We start from the raw sequence: 19,326 nt of genomic DNA on the forward strand, positions 1-19,326 counted from the left end.
TTGATAAACTAAGAATATTGTAACTGGTATTTAATATTCTTCTAAATCTGAGCATCAATTTTGGTGGCTCTGCAGTATTCCACTTTAAAAATTTAAATCCCTAAGAGTAATAATAATTTGGTACCTTTAAAACTGTTCTGCAATAAATATACCTACAAATATACTTTAATAAATCCTCATGATTAATTTTTGAGGACAAAATCCTAGGGTATTATACACAATTCTAAAATACTTTTTATCTGATAAAAACTGTCCCCAAGCGGCTGGGGTTGTGGCTCAGTTGTAGAGTGCTTGCCTAACATATGTGAGTCATTGAGTTTGATTATCAGCACCACATATAAATATATAAAATAAAGGCCCACTGACAACTAAATATCTCCCCCACTCTGTATGTGTGTGTGTGTGTGTGTGTGTCCCCTAAGTAGACTTCATCAACAAAGTAAAATGACACATAACCCACATCATTAGAGACAATAGAATATCAATGCATTAGTAATTCCTCCTTTCCTCCTGATACAGAAAGTTTACCTTCATATTTAGTTTTCTTAATGCTTTTGCTCTAGAGAAAATTCCATATGGGATTTTATTGATTTGATTGTGTTCCATGTTGAGGGAACAGATGGTGAAAAACTGAGCTGGACCACCCACTGGATATGACTGGAAGTAATTTCTAGCCAAGTTCAAATTGTTCAGTTTCACAAGACTGCATAAAAGGCTCTGTTAAAAAAACCAAGCATAAATCTAAATTAGAACTGAAAAAAACTTCATTTGAATAGAACAGCAAATTCCAAACACAAATGCCTCAAGGCCTTGCAGGTAAGGATCTACAGAAACAGGTTAGGCTGGTTCTGTGACACTTCCTCCAGATAGTCAATACTCAATTCCAGCAAGCTGTTGTCTTGCCTCATGGAAACTGTGAAGTCAGTGCACTCAGATTTTTCAGATTTCACAAGAAATCAGGAATTTTTTCCCTTTTTTTGAATTTTGGCTTTAGTTTATTTAAATCACTCTATAACATAAAGTACACATTGGTGACTGAGAAGTATCTCAAGATGGCTAGTTTGAGAGTGCTATGCCACTTACTGTAACAAAACCTATATAGGTTTTAGTTATATAACTATATAAATTAGTAGTAAGATTAACATTAGTATTAAGATTAAGCTGGAGTTTTAGCTCAGTAGTAGAATACTTGCCTTGCACACATAAGACCCTGAGTTTGATCCTCAGCAGCATGTAAAAATAAATAAAAATAAATAGTAAAAAAATTCACATAATTCCTGTCACAGTATAAACCATTATTCAATAATTTAATGGTTCTTTAGGAATACTAAATTGAGAAGCTGATTATACTTTTTGATATACTATAACACATTCCTTTTTATATGGTAAAATTTGAAGGAATACAAGTACCTATTAAGCAAGTACTTACTAAACACGTAAACTCATATGTTCCTACTTTAGTTTCCCACTACATAAATAAACTGCTAAGTGTGTAAATATAAAGAAATCTCTGCCTTTAAGAACATTAAACATTTTTAGAGATATAAAGCACAGATAGGAAGCACTTAGAAAATAATGCACAATTGGCATATCATCAATAATAAATTACACAGAATAGGTGCTCATTATTTAAGCTGGATCAAGGAAGAGCAACATTAGTAGCCCCTGGAAGGGTGTTAGAAATTGAGATTCTAGGCTGACTCCCACAGAATTAATATGCATTACAACAAACTACTCTGTTGACTTGCATACCAATCTTTAAGAAATACTGTTTGTTATTGGTTATTCAAATAGTTTTGAATCAGTCTTGCCTTATCATTTAATAGCTTGTGATTTGGAGCAAACCATTTTTCTTTCTTCTTTTCTCTCTTTCTTTATTTTCTAGTACTGGGGATTGAACCCAGGGTTCCTCCACCTATGAACTATATCCTTGGCATTTTTCTTTGAAATTATCTTAGAGTTTCACTAAGTTGCCCAGGCTAGCCTTGAACTTGTGATCCTGCTTCAGCCTTCCGAGTAGCTGGGATTGCAGGTGTGCACCACTATTCCTGTTTGGGTAAACTGTTGTATTAATAATTGGTTTATTTACTTTTGAAATGATAATGCCTTACTTTATGGGTTGTAGTGAAGACAACGGAGACAAAATACACAAACAGTTTTACCATACCAACATATAATAACTGCTAGAATTTTAGAACCCCTATTTAATTCCAAAGTAAAGAAGAAATACTAGAATACTTAGAAATGCAGAAAATAGACTGCAATGAAATTTTGAAAGATCAAAAAAGAAATCAGAATTCAGAACAGGAAAAAAAAAACAATCTAGATTAAGTAAAAATATAAGCAAAAAGAAACAAAGCCCACTGAGAGTATGTGGGTTTAAAATACCATTCAAAATTCAGCTGTTGGTCCTCCATGAAGGCATGGTACCTGAGATGTCAGTTATGGCAATATAAAAGGAAGGAAGAAAATAACCATAGAATTGAAAGTGAATTATCTATTTAATAAATATTTTATTTTCACACTAAGCATTAAAAATCTATCCTTAGCATCTATTTTTGCACACAGACAAAATGTGAGCACAAGAACAGTGCTTAAGAAAACCTTATATGACAATTCAAGAGAAATGTCTTTAATCTGCTTTATCACAAACAAGTTTTATTGAGACTCATTGCAAAAATGTTATTCTTAAACTGACAAACTGCTGAACTGATATTCTTCTATGACAAAATATTGATATTTTATTATACTAAGAGTACAAGAAGACTTCTCTTCAACACATTTAAAAAAATTTTTTGTAGTTATAGATGGATAGAATGCCTTTATTTTATTTATTCTATTTTTATATGGTACTTAGGATCGAACCCAATGCCTCACACATGCTAGGAGGCAAGTGCTCTTCCACTGAGCTACAGCCCCAACCCTCTTCCATGCATTACTTATATCACACTGTGAAACATAGGTGTTTATCTTTCCTTTACAGTCACATATATCTGGATTCCTATCTTAGGTCTTCTACTCATCAATTTTGCCAACTTTGGTAAATTGATTAGATAATATCTCTCCCATATTTTCAAAAAAAATGTTTATGGTAACAAATCTGACTAAAATAAAACCATCTGTCTTTTCCCCCTATCTATTCAATAAGAATATTCCCAACAAATCATAGGAAGATACTGAATATAAAATAATACATGTAGAGCTCCTAGCTTCATGTCTTGAGCATATGTGCTTAAAGTTATAGTTTCATTTCCTTATGTGTATTTAATCTTGCTAAGTGAAATATGCTAGTCTCAAAAATTAAAGAGTCTAATGTTTTCTCTCTCATATGAAGAAGCTAACACAAAATAAGGAAATGAAGGAAGAGATGATTAGTTTCATAAAATAAAGGAAAGATCAGTAGACTAGAAGGAGATTGAGAGGGTGAATGGAGGGAAGGGAAAGGGGTATGCAAAGCAATTTTAAAGTCATGCTATATACATACATAAACATAACACAAGCTATTTCAATTTTATGTATAAGTAGAAAGAACCACTCAAAAGTGAACAAGTACATGAGCAAAAGAAAATCACTAGCATACAGGAAGGAAAATGGGGGAAGGGGCATGGGATGTAAAGGGGAGGAGCCTGAACTAAAATCGAGTTCCATGCATGTATGAGTTTGTCAAAAGTAGCCCAAGTACAGCGTATAATTGTAATGGGGCAATGCGTGTGCATGCACAGACACACACACACACACAGACACACACACATACACATACACACACACACACATATATATATATACACACACACACACACACACACACACATATATAAGCTTCCCCTCACTGACAATAAAACTGGGGCAATATATATACACACACATTTAAATTGAATATCCACTTTTTGAATTTTGATATAGACCCAGTCTTTATACTTATGTATATGGATATATATTAAAACCAGTCATTCTTAATTAAGCTCACAAACCATGTCCAAATATAATCTCAAAAACAACTAGTCAATGTGCTAATTACTTACCCTCTTATGGATACAAGTCATTCATTAGCAAGAGGGGTGACATTAAACAAAAGAACCTCATACATTTTGATCATGTGTAAATTACTATGATCAAAGACAAAAATCCAGATATTCTGGTTCTCAGAGCTGTATCTGATATCTGTGGATTTACTCCTTATCCCATTCAACCTGCTGCCAGCAGAAGTACTCTTCTGTCATAGGTAAGATCCTGTCATAGTAGTCTTAATGAACTAACGCAGTCTAGAAACTGCGATTGTGGGAAACTCATTTCCTCTCCACCCACCAATACTACAGATTGAACCCAGGGGCACTCTTACCACTGAGCTAAAATCTCAGCCCTTTTTATTATTTTTTAATTTTGAGATAAGGTATCATTAAATTGCCCATGCTGGCCTTAGGCATGCCATCTTCCTGCATCAGTCTCTGGAGTAGTTAAAAACAAGCACCACTTTGCCTGGTTGAAATTCATCTTTCATCCCTGGCCAAGTGTTTCATGAAAATTCAGATACACAAATTTACTGTGTGTGTGTGTGTGTCTACATTTTTAATCATTAGGGAAGAAAAAAATTTGCAAAAGATCTATCAATTACTAAGTCTACATTCCATTCTTTTCTTAGAATATTATGCTTGAATAAACATAAGCAAACATTTATGAGTAAAATTCCCTTTCATTGTTGAGAAACACAGTTTAAAAAAGTGTTATATACCCAATTACTACCAACACAAAATAAATAAAAATGATTTAATATATACAAACAAGCCAAGTTAAAAGTAACATTTATGTAACAAAATGAAATTAAACCTGTCTCCCTCTGTACAAAATGAAATTAAACCTCTCTCTCCCCCTCTGTACAAAACTCAAATCAAAGTGGATCGAAAACTTAGGCATTAGAATAGAGACCCTCATCTTACTAGAAGAAAAAGAAGGCCCTAGTCTTCACCATGTTGACCAAGGATCCGACTTCCTTAACAAGACCCCTGAAGTGCAAGAAGTAAAAGCAAGAATCACTGAATGAGATAGACTCAAACTAAAACATGTCTTCTCAGCAAAAGAAACAATTAATAATATAAAGAGAGATCCTAGCGATTGGGAAAATATCTTTACCGTGTGCATGTACAATAAAGCATTAATGTCAAAAAACTTACACACAAAAAAATAACCCAATCAATAAAAGGTCTAAGACACTTCTCAAAAGAAATACAATCAAAAGATATATGACAAAATGTTCAACATCTCTAGCAATTATAGAAAGGCAAATCAAAACTACTTTAAGATTTCATTTCACTCCAGTCAGATCGACAATGATCAAGAATAAAGGTAAGAAGATATGGCAAAGAGACAGTGAAAAATGAACACTCATACATTGCTGGAGTGACTGTAAATTGGTGCAACTACTATGGAAAGCAGATGGAGATTCCTAAGAAAACTTGAAATAGAACCACCATTTGACCCAGCTATAGAACTCTTTGGTTTATACTCAAAGTATTTAAGATTAGCATCCTACAGTGACACAGCCATGTCAATGTTTATAGCAGTTCAATTCACAATAGCTAAACTGTGGAACCAGTCTAGGTGTCTTTCAATAGATGCATGGGTAAATCAAATGTACAATGGAATAGTACTCAGCCCTAAAGAAGAATGAAATTATGGCATTTTCCAGTAAATGAATGGAGCTTTAGAACATCATGATAAGCAAAATAAGCCAATCCCCAAACACCAAAGGCCAAATGTTTTCTCTGATATGTTGATGGTAATTCAAAATAAGGAGGGGGCACTAGAAAAAGTGCGTTAGTTCACCTTAGATCAGGTAGATGGGAGTAAAGAGAGGGGAGGGGAGGGGAGATAGGAAGGACGACACCAACATCACTGCCTTATGCACACATATGTCTCTATTCCTGATGGGATTCTGTAACACGTAAAATCAGGCCGTGGCTGTGGCTCAGTGGCAGAGCCCTTGCCTGGCACATGTGAGGCCCTGGATTCAATCCTCAGCACCACAGAAAATAAATAAACAAAAATAAAAGTACTGTGTCAGTCACATGGAAAAATCAGTAAGATGATGAATCATACCTACCTGTGTACATAAAAGTGCACAAATGCATTCTACTGTCATGGAAAACTAATTATTTTTTTTCAAAAATTAAAAAGTAATGTTTAAAAATGAAAGATTTTGGTGATTCTAATATATGAAATACTTTTAATATTACTGCATTGATAAGGGTGATAATTTGTGTCACATTAGAGTTGCAGCTAACATTAATTTTAATAACAAGTAGTATGTTCTATCAAGGTAGTTCTTGCCATTTATCATCTTTCTACAGTACATTTGTATAAGGAACTGAGCAGGATAGATGAGATTTTAAACCAGCCATACAGCTTTTTCTTAATATTTTTACTGCCATTGCCCAAAATGACATAAGAATGATTTACACAGTGCTAAGGGAACTATAGCACACTAATTTTCCTTCTGATTTTTACCTTATTTATATTAAAAAAGCTTCCGTGTATCCTTTCTTTCCTCTTTTGAATTCTATTTTAGTGGTAGCTATACAGGATGCTTGTTATTTAAACAATTTCAGTCACCAAATTATGTCCCCAGCTATAAAGATTGGTTAGTTTTCCCTAAATTATCTTGAAGGCTTATTTCAATCCAGTCATGTTTTCTCTCATACAATTCTTACCTCTGGTAAAGCAGAAATGTTATTGTTCTCCAAATTTAAGTCTTCAAGTGCACTGCAGTTTGCTAGTGATCTGGGTATTGCTGAGAGTCTATTGTATCTCAGACCAAGACGATACAAATGAGACAGGTTGCCTGGAAATATAAAGTGAACCTCTTTACTGTCACAGGCTATCCACTGGATTACAAGATTCTTATCTTCTAGAACCAAGGAACTTGTATAAGAAAAATAATCAAATATGCATTTATACTGTGTTAAGTGTCCTATTGAAAATTATTGTCATCTTTTAACAACTTAATCTTCAGAACCAACTTGTGACAAGAAGTTACACAGATTGGGCATCTCTAATGTGAAAATCTGAAGTTCTCCAAGATCAATAACTTTCTGAGCACCATACAAAAATACATCTACATTAATGAAATGTAAGAAAATCCTGCTTAAGAACATATTAGCCACTAATGAGGACATTAAAAATAGCGTTTTATTTTCCAAGTATTTCTAGTTTTATCGTCAGTACGAGAATGCACATGAGCTACACAGATGGATATAACGACATCTACTATCATAAAAGATTCAAATCAAATTAAACTTACCAAATAACATATATAAGAAAAAAAGTTTCTTTGATATAACTGTTGCTGTGAGTGACATTACTACATAGGGTAGGTTAAAATGTCAGATGTTGCCTTTACTTTTAAATTTTCTTTTCCAATGTTAGAAGACATAGAAATGATTGTCTGGTCTCTAGGTCACACTTATGTTTTTAGTGACAAATACTTGTGGGCTTTCAATTTTCAGAACCTTCTGGTATCTGTCCATTTCTTTCTTCTGGGTTTGATCATTTTTAAAAATTGTTGTATGATAAACTTTCTTTTTGATGTTTATAATGCTTGCATAAATGGATGATAGCATACATTCAGTTGATGGCATAAATTAAGCCTTGGAACTTAAGAGGACAGTCATTATGCTTCATAACCTTCTTTCACTCATTCATTGGTTTCTTTCCCTCTTGCTGAAGAAAGTTACATAAAAATGATTAATTGGTACAGTTTTACTTTCTACATTTATAAAAATTAGTCATTGACAGTAATAAAAAATCTCATGAGTCTATACTATAAATCGAGTCAACTATACTGCAGAAAAGCAGCAATCATCTCAGTTCTTCCAACTATAACTATTGTTAGGCTCATGCACATCACTTTCCTTCAACAGGGTTGGTAAACTGAGCCCAAAAGTATTCTAGTTCCAATTAAGTAATATTCCAATAGGAATAAAATAGTATATAAAAATCAAGATTAAAAATTACCATTTAGGAAATATTAAGTGTGTTTTGTCTTTAATGTATCTTCTCAATTAACTAAGGAAATCCACTAGCATCTTTTTTATGACACTCTGGTAAACTGCATCCATTTTGAAGGGGAGAAGGGAATGGAGGCCTTGGGTGACTTTTCAAAGCTCCAGGGAAGTTAGTGGTTAGTAATACAGGCAAAATATTTACTTCAAGACAGCAGTTGTGTATTTATTATTTTCATAATCTGTTACACTTTTGAAGTGCTAAGCTAGCAGAAGGGGGAAAGGAACAGAATCAAAAGATACACTTCTATTAAGTTTGTGAATACTGTTCAGGTATATCATTCTTCTCCAAGAGATGACAGGGAGAATCGCAAAAGTCAATTAAGACTGCTGATATGTATAACAGATCATGATTCAAATGTTCAGATTTTCACCAAAACTCAGGCTTCTGCTACATGATACAGGAGATAGGAATGATGGAAAAAAGAGAAAAGAAATATTTTAATAAACACTGTAAATGAGAAATAACTGTGATTCATAAAATTTTGAAAACATAGTACTTATTAACTTCCTTTACTCAAAATAGGAATGGTACTATATTTGCTGACCACTAGCAAATCATATAAAATAATGGAAATATTTTTCTTTGTCTTTATTGATCTTTAAAATATCACCTGACCTTGAAGAAAACGTTATACATGAAGCCATGTGTTTTTGATATGTCATCTGAATTACAAGATATTTATAATGAAGATAAATGTTTTCATATTCATAATATAAATTAAAATCAGAAGAATCACTTCTAGTAAAAAATGAAACATAGAATGATTAAGGAAACCAAGACAGAGAAGGATACATAAAGAAATTACTTTGTGTCAAAGGAAGTGAACCCAAAGGACCCTCGTCCTACTTTCTGGGAGATTTTACCATCTAGCCCCATCTACATTCTCTCTGTGGGCCAAAACCTTTCTTTTAGTGCTCTGATTGCATCACCCACTTACTAGTCAATAAGGATACAAATACATGCTCAAAAATACAAAACAAGAAAATATTGTTAAAATGTTAGAATGGATAGGGTCAACTGCTGACCAAGCCCCATGTATCCATTTGATGAACTGTATGAATAAGAAAATAATATCAATGTTTAGGAGAAAGGAGGCCTAATCAGAGATACAATAAATATAAAGACCCTGAGGCTAGAATTTGTTTGATAAGCTCAAGTATCAATGGTGTATAGCATCCACAATATTCCAAGAATTATACAGTGTCAATAATTAGAAAATCCTAAAATTCCACCAAAAGATTGCTAGAGCTAACAAACAAATTTGACGAATTAGCAGGATACAAATCCAATATACAAAAATCAATGGCTTTCCTATATACCAACAATGAATCCACAGAGAAAAAAATCATAAAACAATCTCACTCACAATAGACTTTAAAACAAAAAACAACAAAAAACCACCAACTGACCAACCTAGCAATAAATCTAACCTCTACAGTGAAAATTATAGAATATTGAAGAAATTGAAGACCCCAGAAGATGGAAAGACCTCCCATGTTCATGGATAGACAAAATATTATTAAAATGATCCTACTCCAACAAGCAGAATATAGGTTCAATACAACCCCCATCAAAATACCAATAACGTTACTCCTAGAACTAGAAAAAAAATTCCTAAAATTCATTTGGAATAATAGAAGATCAAGAATAGGTAAATCGATGCTTAGCCAACAAAGCAATGCTTTAGGCATCACAATAAATGACTTCAAATTGTACTACAGAACGACAGTAACAAAAACTGCATAGGACTGGCATAAAAAGAGACATAGGGAAGGAAGATGGCGGCGAGGGGAGTGCATTGCCCCCGTGTGCTGCTTCACTGTGTGGGAGTATGACAAGTCAGGACGGCTAAAGGATATCTTGTTAGGAATTTCCAGCAATAGTGGGGTGCTCCGGAACCTGGAGGAAGGATTTCCATCGCACGAGGATCGGCTACGGGGACTCAAACGCGAGAGGTTTGTCGCACGGAGGGTAACACTGCTTATTCAGCAAATCGCCCCGCGGCTAGAGTCTGCAGCGCGCGCTGGGATAGAGACGCAGGGTTACAGCGCTGCAGTTTCTGCCAGCCGCGCAAGCACCGTACTCAGGGCTGAATGCTAGGTTCGAGACGGGGGAAGGAAGCGGTCCATCTCGGTTCTCCACACCGGTCAGACCACAGAGGAGGCCAGCAGCCACCATGATGGTAAACTGACGTCACCTTCCCTGTTTTCGACTGACCGCAGCTCATTCAGCCATAGATCAGGTAATTTCAGGCTGCAATTCGCCTGCGGCTTGCAGACAGATTGCTAGGGTTCAGCGCCTGGGTGCTTCTTAGAACCTGAGCTTATCGGAGCGAACACCGAGCGCGGGGCGGCCGAGTTCCGGCTCCCGGAACCGTCCCACGGAGCCTGCGGAGGCTGCTTCTTGGACCCTGCTCCTATCAGAGCATACAACAAGCACTAAGCAGCCGAATTCCGGCTCCCGGAACTGAGCCCGCGGGGACTGCTTCTTGGAGCTTACACTTATAGGAGCTTACACCGAGCACGGAGCGGCCGAGTTCCGGCTCCCGGAACTTCCCTGGACCGGGGCTAGGAGCCCGCGGAAACTGCTTCTCGGTCCGGGTCCTGCTGAGGGCCGGTCAGGACTCACCCGTTGCTTTGGTTGCCCGGCAAGGGGAACGAAATGCTGCCATTCGCATAGGATACCAACATGGCAGAGATCTGATGTCAGCAGAAAGCGGCGGAGGAGAGAACTTCATCAATACCAGCGGTGACATAAGCAGTTGGTCTCCTGGTAGGGGGGGTGAGGCACAGTCACCCGAGTCTCCTCAATTTGTCGTTGAGCCAGAGGGGAGAAGCCGGGCCGCCGCCAGCGCCCGGAGCAGGCCCAGCGGCTCGCCAGCGTGGTGACCGCGTGACCCCAATTGGAGAGGGGGCGGAGCGGAGCCGCCACCCGCACCCGCAAGGTGGGCAGACCCGCGACCCAGTGGTACATGGGCGTGGTAGGAGGGGCAGGGCAGAGCCGCCGTTCGCGCTTGCAAGGTAAACAGACCTGTGACAGCCGGGCGGGTCAGGCCCAGTGGCCTGCCAGTGTGGTACACATGTCACCCCAACTGGAGTAGGGGCAGAGCAGATCCTTCTCCCACGCCCGGATCAGGCCCTGCCGGTGTGGTGGTCACGTGACCCCAATTGGAGTGGGGGCGGAGCGGAACCGCCACCCGTGCCCGCAGGGTGAGCAGACCAGTGATCAAACTGCAGATCAGACCCAGGGGTCCGCAGGCGTGGTAGGAGGGGCAGGGCAGATCCGCCGCCCGCGCCTCCAAGGTAGGCAGACCTACAACAGACCGGCGGATCAGGCCCAGGAGCCTGCCGGCGTGGTACAAACACCACCCTAATTGGAGTAGTGGCAGAGCAGAGTCGCCGCCCGTGCCAGGAACAGGCCCAGCGTCCTGCAGGCGGGGTAGTCACGACACCCCATTTGGAGTAGGGGCAGAGTAGAACCGCCGCCCGCGTCTGCAGGGTAGGCAAACCTGCAACCGACTGGCGGATCAGGCCCGGTGGCCTGCCGGCGTGGTACACTCGTCACCCCAATTGGAGTAGGGGCAGAACAGAGCCGCCGCCAGCTCCCAGAACAGGCCCAGTGACCTGCCGGCGTGGTAGCCACGACACCCCAATTGGAATAAGGAGAGAGCAGAGCCGCCGCCCGCACCTGCAGGAAAGATACGCAAGCAGTATGAAAAGACAAGGAAAGAAAGGACCACAAGCAATGCAGGTCAACGCAACTTTAGAAGAGGTAACAGCTGCAGCAGATGGAATGTCAGATAAAGAATTCAGGATATACATGCTTCAGATGATCTGGAGTATCAAGGAAGACATTAAACAGCAAAATCAGACAATGAAAGATCACTTCGACAACGAATTACGCAAACAAATCCAGGAAGCAAAGGATCAACTATACAGGGAGATAGAGGTTATAAAAAACAAACAATCAGAAATCCTAGAAATGCAGGAAGCAATAAACCAACTTAAAAACTCAATGGAGAATACTACCAGCAGAGTAGAACACTTAGAAGATAGAACATCAGACAATGAAGACAAAGTATTTCAACTGGAAAAGAACATAGACAGCTCAGCAAGACTGTTAAGAAACCATGAGCAGAACATCCAAGAAATATGGGATAACATTAAGAGACCAAACTTAAGAGTCATTGGGATACAGGAAGGTACAGAGCTCCAAACCAAAGGAATGAGCAGTCTATTCAATGAAATAATACGAGAAAACTTCCCAGACTTGAAGAATGAGACAGAATCCCAAATCCTAGAAGCCTACAGGACGCCGAATGTGCAAAATCATAAGAGATCCACACCTAGACACATTATAATGAAGATGCCCAACATACAGAATAAGGAGAGAATTTTAAAAGCTACAAGAGAAAGGAAGCAGATTACATTTAGGGGTAAGCCAATCAGGATAACAGCTGATCTTTCAACACAGACTCTGAAAGCTAGAAGATCCTGGAATAACATATTTCAAACACTGAAAGAAAATGGGTTCCAACCAAGAATTGTGTATCCAGCGAAATTAAGCTTCAGGATGGAAGATGAAATTAAAACCTTCCACGATAAACAAAAGTTTAAAGAATTCGCAGCTAGAAAACCATCTCTTCAAAACATCCTCGCCAAAGCATTACAGGAAGAGGAAATGGAAAATAACAATGAAAACCAACAGTGGGAGGTAGGACAGTAAAGGGGGGGGAAATAATCAAAGAGGAAAACAAACCATGTTTAGTAACAGAAATAAACAAATATGGCTGGAAGAACAACCCATATCTCAATAATAACCCTAAATGTTAATGGCTTAAACTCACCAATTAAGAGACACAGGCTAGTAGAATGGATCACAAAACAAGACCCAACAATATGCTGCCTACAGGAGACGCATTTGATAGGAAAAGACATACATAGGCTGAAGGTGAAAGGTTGGGAAAAATCATATCACTCATATGGACTTCGGAAACAAGCAGGAGTGTCCATACTCATATCAAATAAAATAGATTTCAAGCCAAAGTTAATCAAAAGGGATAAAGAGGGACACTACATACTGCTTAAGGGAACCATACACCAACAAGACATAACAATCATAAATATTTATGCCCCAAACAATGGTGCAGCTATGTTCGTCAAACAAACTCTTCTCAAGTTCAAGAGTCTAATAGACCACCATACCATAATCATGGGAGACTTCAACACACCTCTCTCGCCACTGGACAGATCTTCCAAACAAAAGTTGAATAAGGAAACTATAGAACTCAATAACACTATTAATAACCTAGACCTAATTGACATATATAGAGTATACCACCCAACATCAAGCAGTTACACTTTTTTCTCAGCAGCACATGGATCCTTCTCAAAAATAGATCATATATTATGTCACAGGGCAACTCTTAGACAATATAAAGGAGTAGAGATAATACCATGCATCTTATCTGATCATAATGGAATGAAACTGAAAATCAACGATAAAAGAAGGAAGGAAAAAGCATACATCACTTGGAGAATGAACAATAGGTTACTGAATGATCAATGGGTTATAGAAGACATCAAGGAGGAAATTAAAAAATTCTTAGAGATAAATGAAAACACAGACACAACATATCGGAATCTATGGGACACATTGAAAGCAGTTCTAAGAGGAAAATTCATTGCTTGGAGTTCATTCCTTAAAAAAAGAAAAAACCAACAAATAAATGATCTCATACTTCATCTCAAAATCCTTGAAAAAGAAGAGCAAAACAACAGCAAAAGAAGTAGAAGGCAAGAAATAATTAAAATCAGAGCTGAAATTAATGAAATCGAAACAAAAGAAACAATTGAAAAAATTGACAAAACTAAAAGTTGGTTCTTTGAAAAAATAAACAAAATCGACAGACCCTTAGCGATGCTAGCGAAGAGAAGAAGAGAGAGAACTCAAATTACTAGCATACGGGATGAAAAAGGCAATATCACAACAGACACTTCAGAAATACAGAAGATAATCAAAAACTATTTTGAATCCTTATACTCCAATAAATTAGAAGATAGTGAAGGCATAGATAAATTTCTTAAGTCATATGATCTGCCCAGATTGAGTCAGGAGGATATAGACAACCTAAACAGACCAATATCAATTGAGGAAATAGAAGAAACCATCAAAAGACTACCAACTAAGAAAAGCCCAGGACCGGATGGGTATACAGCAGAGTTTTACAAAACCTTTAAAGAGGAACTAATACCAATACTTTTCAAGCTACTTCAGGAAATAGAAAAAGAGGGAGAACTTCCAAATTCATTCTACGAGGCCAACATCACCCTGATACCTAAACCAGACAAAGACACTTCAAAGAAAGAAAACTACAGACCAATATCTCTAATGAACCTAGATGCAAAAATCCTCAATAAAATTCTGGCGAATCGGATACAAAAACATATCAAAAAAATTGTACACCATGATCAAGTAGGATTCATCCCTGGGATGCAAGGCTGGTTCAATATACGGAAATCAATAAATGTTATTCACCACATCAATAGACTTAAAAATAAGAACCATATGATCATCTCGATAGATGCGGAAAAAGCATTCGACAAAGTACAGCATCCCTTTATGTTCAAAACTCTAGAAAAACTAGGGATAACAGGAACATACCTCAATATTGTAAAAGCAATCTATGCTAAGCCTCAGGCTAGCATCATTCTGAATGGAGAAAAACTGAAGGCATTCCCTCTAAAATCTGGAACAAGACAGGGATGCCCTCTCTCTCCACTTCTGTTCAACATAGTTCTCGAAACACTGGCCAGAGCAATTAGACAGACGAAAGAAATTAAAGGCATCAAAATAGGAAAAGAAGAACTTAAATTATCACTATTTGCAGATGATATGATTCTATACCTAGCAGACCCAAAAGGCTCTACAAAGAAACTATTAGAGCTAATAAATGAATTCAGCAAAGTGGCAGGATATAAAATCAACACGCATAAATCAAAGGCATTCCTGTATATCAGCGACAAATCCTCTGAAATGGAAATGAGGACAACCACTCCATTCACAATATCTTCAAAAAAAATAAAATACTTGGGAATCAACCTAACAAAAGAGGTGAAAGACTTATACAATGAAAACTACAGAACCCTAAAGAGAGAAATAGAAGAAGATCTTAGAAGATGGAAAAATATACCCTGTTCATGGATAGGCAGAACTAACATCATCAAAATGGCGATATTACCAAAAGTTCTCTATAGGTTTAATGCAATGCCAATCAAAATCCCAACGGCATTTCTTGTAGAAATAGAGAAAGCAATCATGAAATTCATATGGAAAAATAAAAGACCCAGAATAGCAAAAACAATGCTAAGCAGGAAGTGTGAATCAGGCGGTATAGCGATACCAGACTTCAAACTATACTACAGAGCAATAGTAACAAAAACAGCATGGTACTGGTACCAAAACAGGCGGGTGGACCAATGGTACAGAATAGAGGACACAGAAACCAATCCACAAAACTACAACTATCTTATATTTGATAAAGGGGCTAAAAGCATGCAATGGAGGAAGGATAGCATCTTCAACAAATGGTGCTGGGAAAACTGGAAATCCATATGCAACAAAATGAAACTGAATCCCTTTCTCTCGCCATGCACAAAAGTTAATTCAAAATGGATCAAGGAGCTTGATATCAAATCAGAGACACGCCGTCTGATAGAAGAAAAAGTTGGCTACGATCTACATACTGTGGGGTCGGGCTCCAAATTCCTCAATAGGACACCCATAGCACAAAAGTTAATAACTAGAATCAACAAATGGGACTTACTCAAACTAAAAAGTTTTTTCTCAGCAAAAGAAACAATAAGAGAGGTAAATAGGGAGCCTACACCCTGGGAACAAATCTTTACTCCTCACACTTCAGATAGAGCCCTAATATCCAGAGTATACAAAGAACTCAAAAAATTAGACAATAAGAGAACAAACAACCCAATCAACAAATGGGCCAAGGACCTGAACAGACACTTCTCAGAGGAGGACATACAGTCAATCAACAAGTACATGAAAAAATGCTCACCATCTCTAGCTGTCAGAGAAATGCAAATCAAAACCACCCTAAGATACCATCTCACTCCAGTAAGATTGGCAGCCATTATGAAGTCAAACAACAACAAGTGCTGGCGAGGATGTGGGGAAAAGGGTACACTTGTACATTGCTGGTGGGACTGCAAATTGGTGCAGCCAATTTGGAAAGCAGTATGGAGATTTCTTGGAAAGCTGGGAATGGAGCCACCATTTGACCCAGCTATTCCCCTTCTTGGTCTATTCCCTAAAGACCTAAAAAGAGCATGCTACAGGGACACTGCTACATCGATGTTCATAGCAGCACAATTCACAATAGCAAGACTGTGGAACCAACCTAGATGCCCTTCAATAGACGAATGGATAAAAAAAATGTGGCATTTATACACAATGGAGTATTACTCTGCATTAAAAAATGACAAAATCATAGAATTTACAGGGAAATGGATGGCATTAGAGCAGATTATGCTAAGTGAAGCTAGCCAATCCCTAAAAAACAAATGCCAAATGTCTTCTTTGATATAAGGAGAGTAACTAAGAACAGAGTAGGGACGAAGAGCAGGAGAAGAAGATTAACATTTAACAGGGATGAGAGGTGGGAGGGAAAGGGAGAGAGAAGGGAAATTGCATGGTAATGGAAGGAGACCCTCAGGGTTATACAGTGGAGGGGGTAGAGAGAGAGGAGGGGAGGGGAGGGGAGAGGTGGGGAGGGGGGAGGGTGGAGGATGGGAAAGGCAGCGGAGCACAACAGACACTAGTATGGCAATTTGTAAATCAATGGATGTGTAACTGATGTGATTCTGCAATCTGTGTATGGGGTGAAGGTGGGAGTTCATAACCCACTTGAATCAAAGTGTGGAATATGATATGTCAAGAAATTTGTAATGTTTTGAACAACCCACAATAAAAAATTAAAAAAAAAAGAGACATAGATCAATGGTACAGAATAGAAGACACAGAGACAAACCCACAGTCATCTGATACTTCAAAAAGGTGCTAAAACATATATTAGAGAAAAAATAACCTTTTTAACACTTGGTGGTGGGAAGAATGAAACTAGACCCTTATGTCTTACCCTGCCAAAAACCAACTCAAAATGGATCAAAATCCTAAGAATTAGACCAGAAACTGCAACTCCTAGAAGAAAATACAGGGTCAACACTCCAGCTTTTAGAACAGTCAACAACTTTCTCAATAGAACCCAACAGCCTTAGGAAATCGTGCAAAGAGTTAATAAATGGGACAACATCAAATTAAAAAGCTTCTGATCAGCAAAGGCAACAATTAGGAATGTAATGAGAGAAAGAACACACCTGAGAGACAATCACTGCTCTTCTCCTGAAATAGTGTTAATAGATAAAATAAGAACTCCAAAAACCTAACAAAATAACCCCAAATAACCCCACTAGTAAGTAGGTAAATAGATACTTCTAAAAAGAAGAAGTACAAATGGCTAACAAAGTGCATGAAAAAAAAAATGTTGAACACCTTTAAAAACTAGGGAATGCAATAGAAAACTACACTGACACTTGATCTCATGGCAGTCATGGGCAGGTACAGTACAGAATGCTTGTAACCCAACTGACTCCAGAGGCTGAGACAAGAAATTCACAAGTTCTTGGTCAGCCTCACTGATTATTGAAACCCAACCACAAAATAAAAAAGGGATTGGGGTTACAGCTCAGCAGTAAGTGCCCTTGGATTCAATTCCAAAAACAAAATAAAAAACAAAAAACACCCAACAAGAGCAAAAAATCAAAAATACAAACCATGATAAATGCTGGAGATGACGTCGAGAAAAGAAGAAACTTTTACATTGTTGGTGGGATTGCAGATTAGTACAACCACTGTGGAAATCAGTATGATGGGGCCACAAAATCTAGGCATGGAAACACCATATGACCCAGTTGTACAATTCTCATCAGTACTTTTTCTCAAAGAATTAAAATCATTAAAGCTTTAATTTTGATCCATGTATACCCACATTTATAGGCAGCACAATTCGTAATAGCCAAACTATGGAGTCAGCTGGCTGTTCATCAACAGGTAAATGGATAAAGAAAATGTGGTATGTGTTCACAGAGGAGATGTATTCAGCCATAAAGAAGAATAAAATGTATAATTTGCAGGAAAAAAATAGATGGAATTAAGACCATTAGGTTAAGCAAAATAAGCCAAATTCAAAAGGTCCAAGGTTGTATATTTTCTCTCATCTGTGGGAGCTAGAACAAAAAAGGAAAACGAAAAGAGATGGGGAAGAGGATCAATAAAAATCAAAGGGGAGACCTCAGTAGAGGGTTAGACAAGGCTGTGAGAGGCCTGAGGAGACGGGTAGTGATAACTGGCCAAATTATATTGTTATATCCTGTGCAAGGACAAATATGTTACAACAAATTCCATCATAATCTACAACTAAGATGCATCAATAAAAAATGAGGAAAGAGGAGATCCAACATGGTGGCAGGCGCGGAGAGATCAAGTCTCTGACCTCTTCAGCTGCGCGGGCATAGGGAGCCATAAACTGTCTAAATGCTGTTTGCTTAGGATCACTAGGCAATGCTGAGCTGACGTGGATCTGGGGCGTACAGTCTGAGCCCCTCAGAACACACACACAGAGCCCGGATCGGCTGCATTCAAGCTCTGGTTCGCTTGCTTCTCGTGACTCAGCACTAAGGATCCCGCTGAAATAACTGGTCGGCCCTTATGAACATACAGAGGTAAAAGCCAACCGAGCCTTCATAGGCAGTGGCCACAGGATTGAAACGGGGATTGGGAGAGACAGTCAGGACCCACCCGTTGCATTGGTCACCCGGCAAAGGGAACGAACGGTCACCATTTGCATGGGAAACCACTTTGGCAGAGAACTGACGTCACGGGCGGAGGAGATAACGGCATTGAAACCAGTGCAACAGGTGTGTAATCCCCTAGCCATCTCTCTCCACACAGCGGGCAAACCTTAAGGGCCCCTCCCAGCTCTCCTGTGAGCGTGATAGCCAGACCGAGGGAATCAGGAGTGGCGCGGGACTCGCGGCCCGGAACTCCCGGCTACCGCTCCCACCAGTGCTGACAACTGAGGTCTCTTGCACCAGCTACCAGGGGTGTGGCTACCGGAGGGCAAGCAAATTCTCGGGGGTTCTCAGCCCCAAGCTCTACAAACTTAGGGTCTGAGGGAGGCAAACAGGGAGAGTG

At 38.5% G+C, this 19,326-nt stretch overlaps 1 protein-coding gene across 1 annotated transcript in view; it reads right to left on the reverse strand.

The window, feature by feature from the left end:
• Positions 1-19,326, reverse strand: part of LOC107160706 (leucine-rich repeat protein SHOC-2-like) — a 73,415-nt gene that overhangs the window by 40,830 nt on the left and 13,259 nt on the right. Inside the window, exons 3-4 of the mRNA XM_015507350.2 lie at positions 6,705-6,835; positions 529-717 (exon numbers count right to left, since the gene is read on the reverse strand). Of these exons, the coding sequence (XP_015362836.1) occupies positions 529-717; positions 6,705-6,835 (320 nt within the window). The remainder of the gene's footprint in view (positions 1-528; positions 718-6,704; positions 6,836-19,326) is intronic.

This window comes from Marmota marmota, unplaced genomic scaffold, assembly GCF_001458135.2.
Source record: "Marmota marmota marmota unplaced genomic scaffold, marMar, whole genome shotgun sequence".
Classification (NCBI taxonomy): Eukaryota; Metazoa; Chordata; class Mammalia; order Rodentia; family Sciuridae; genus Marmota; species Marmota marmota.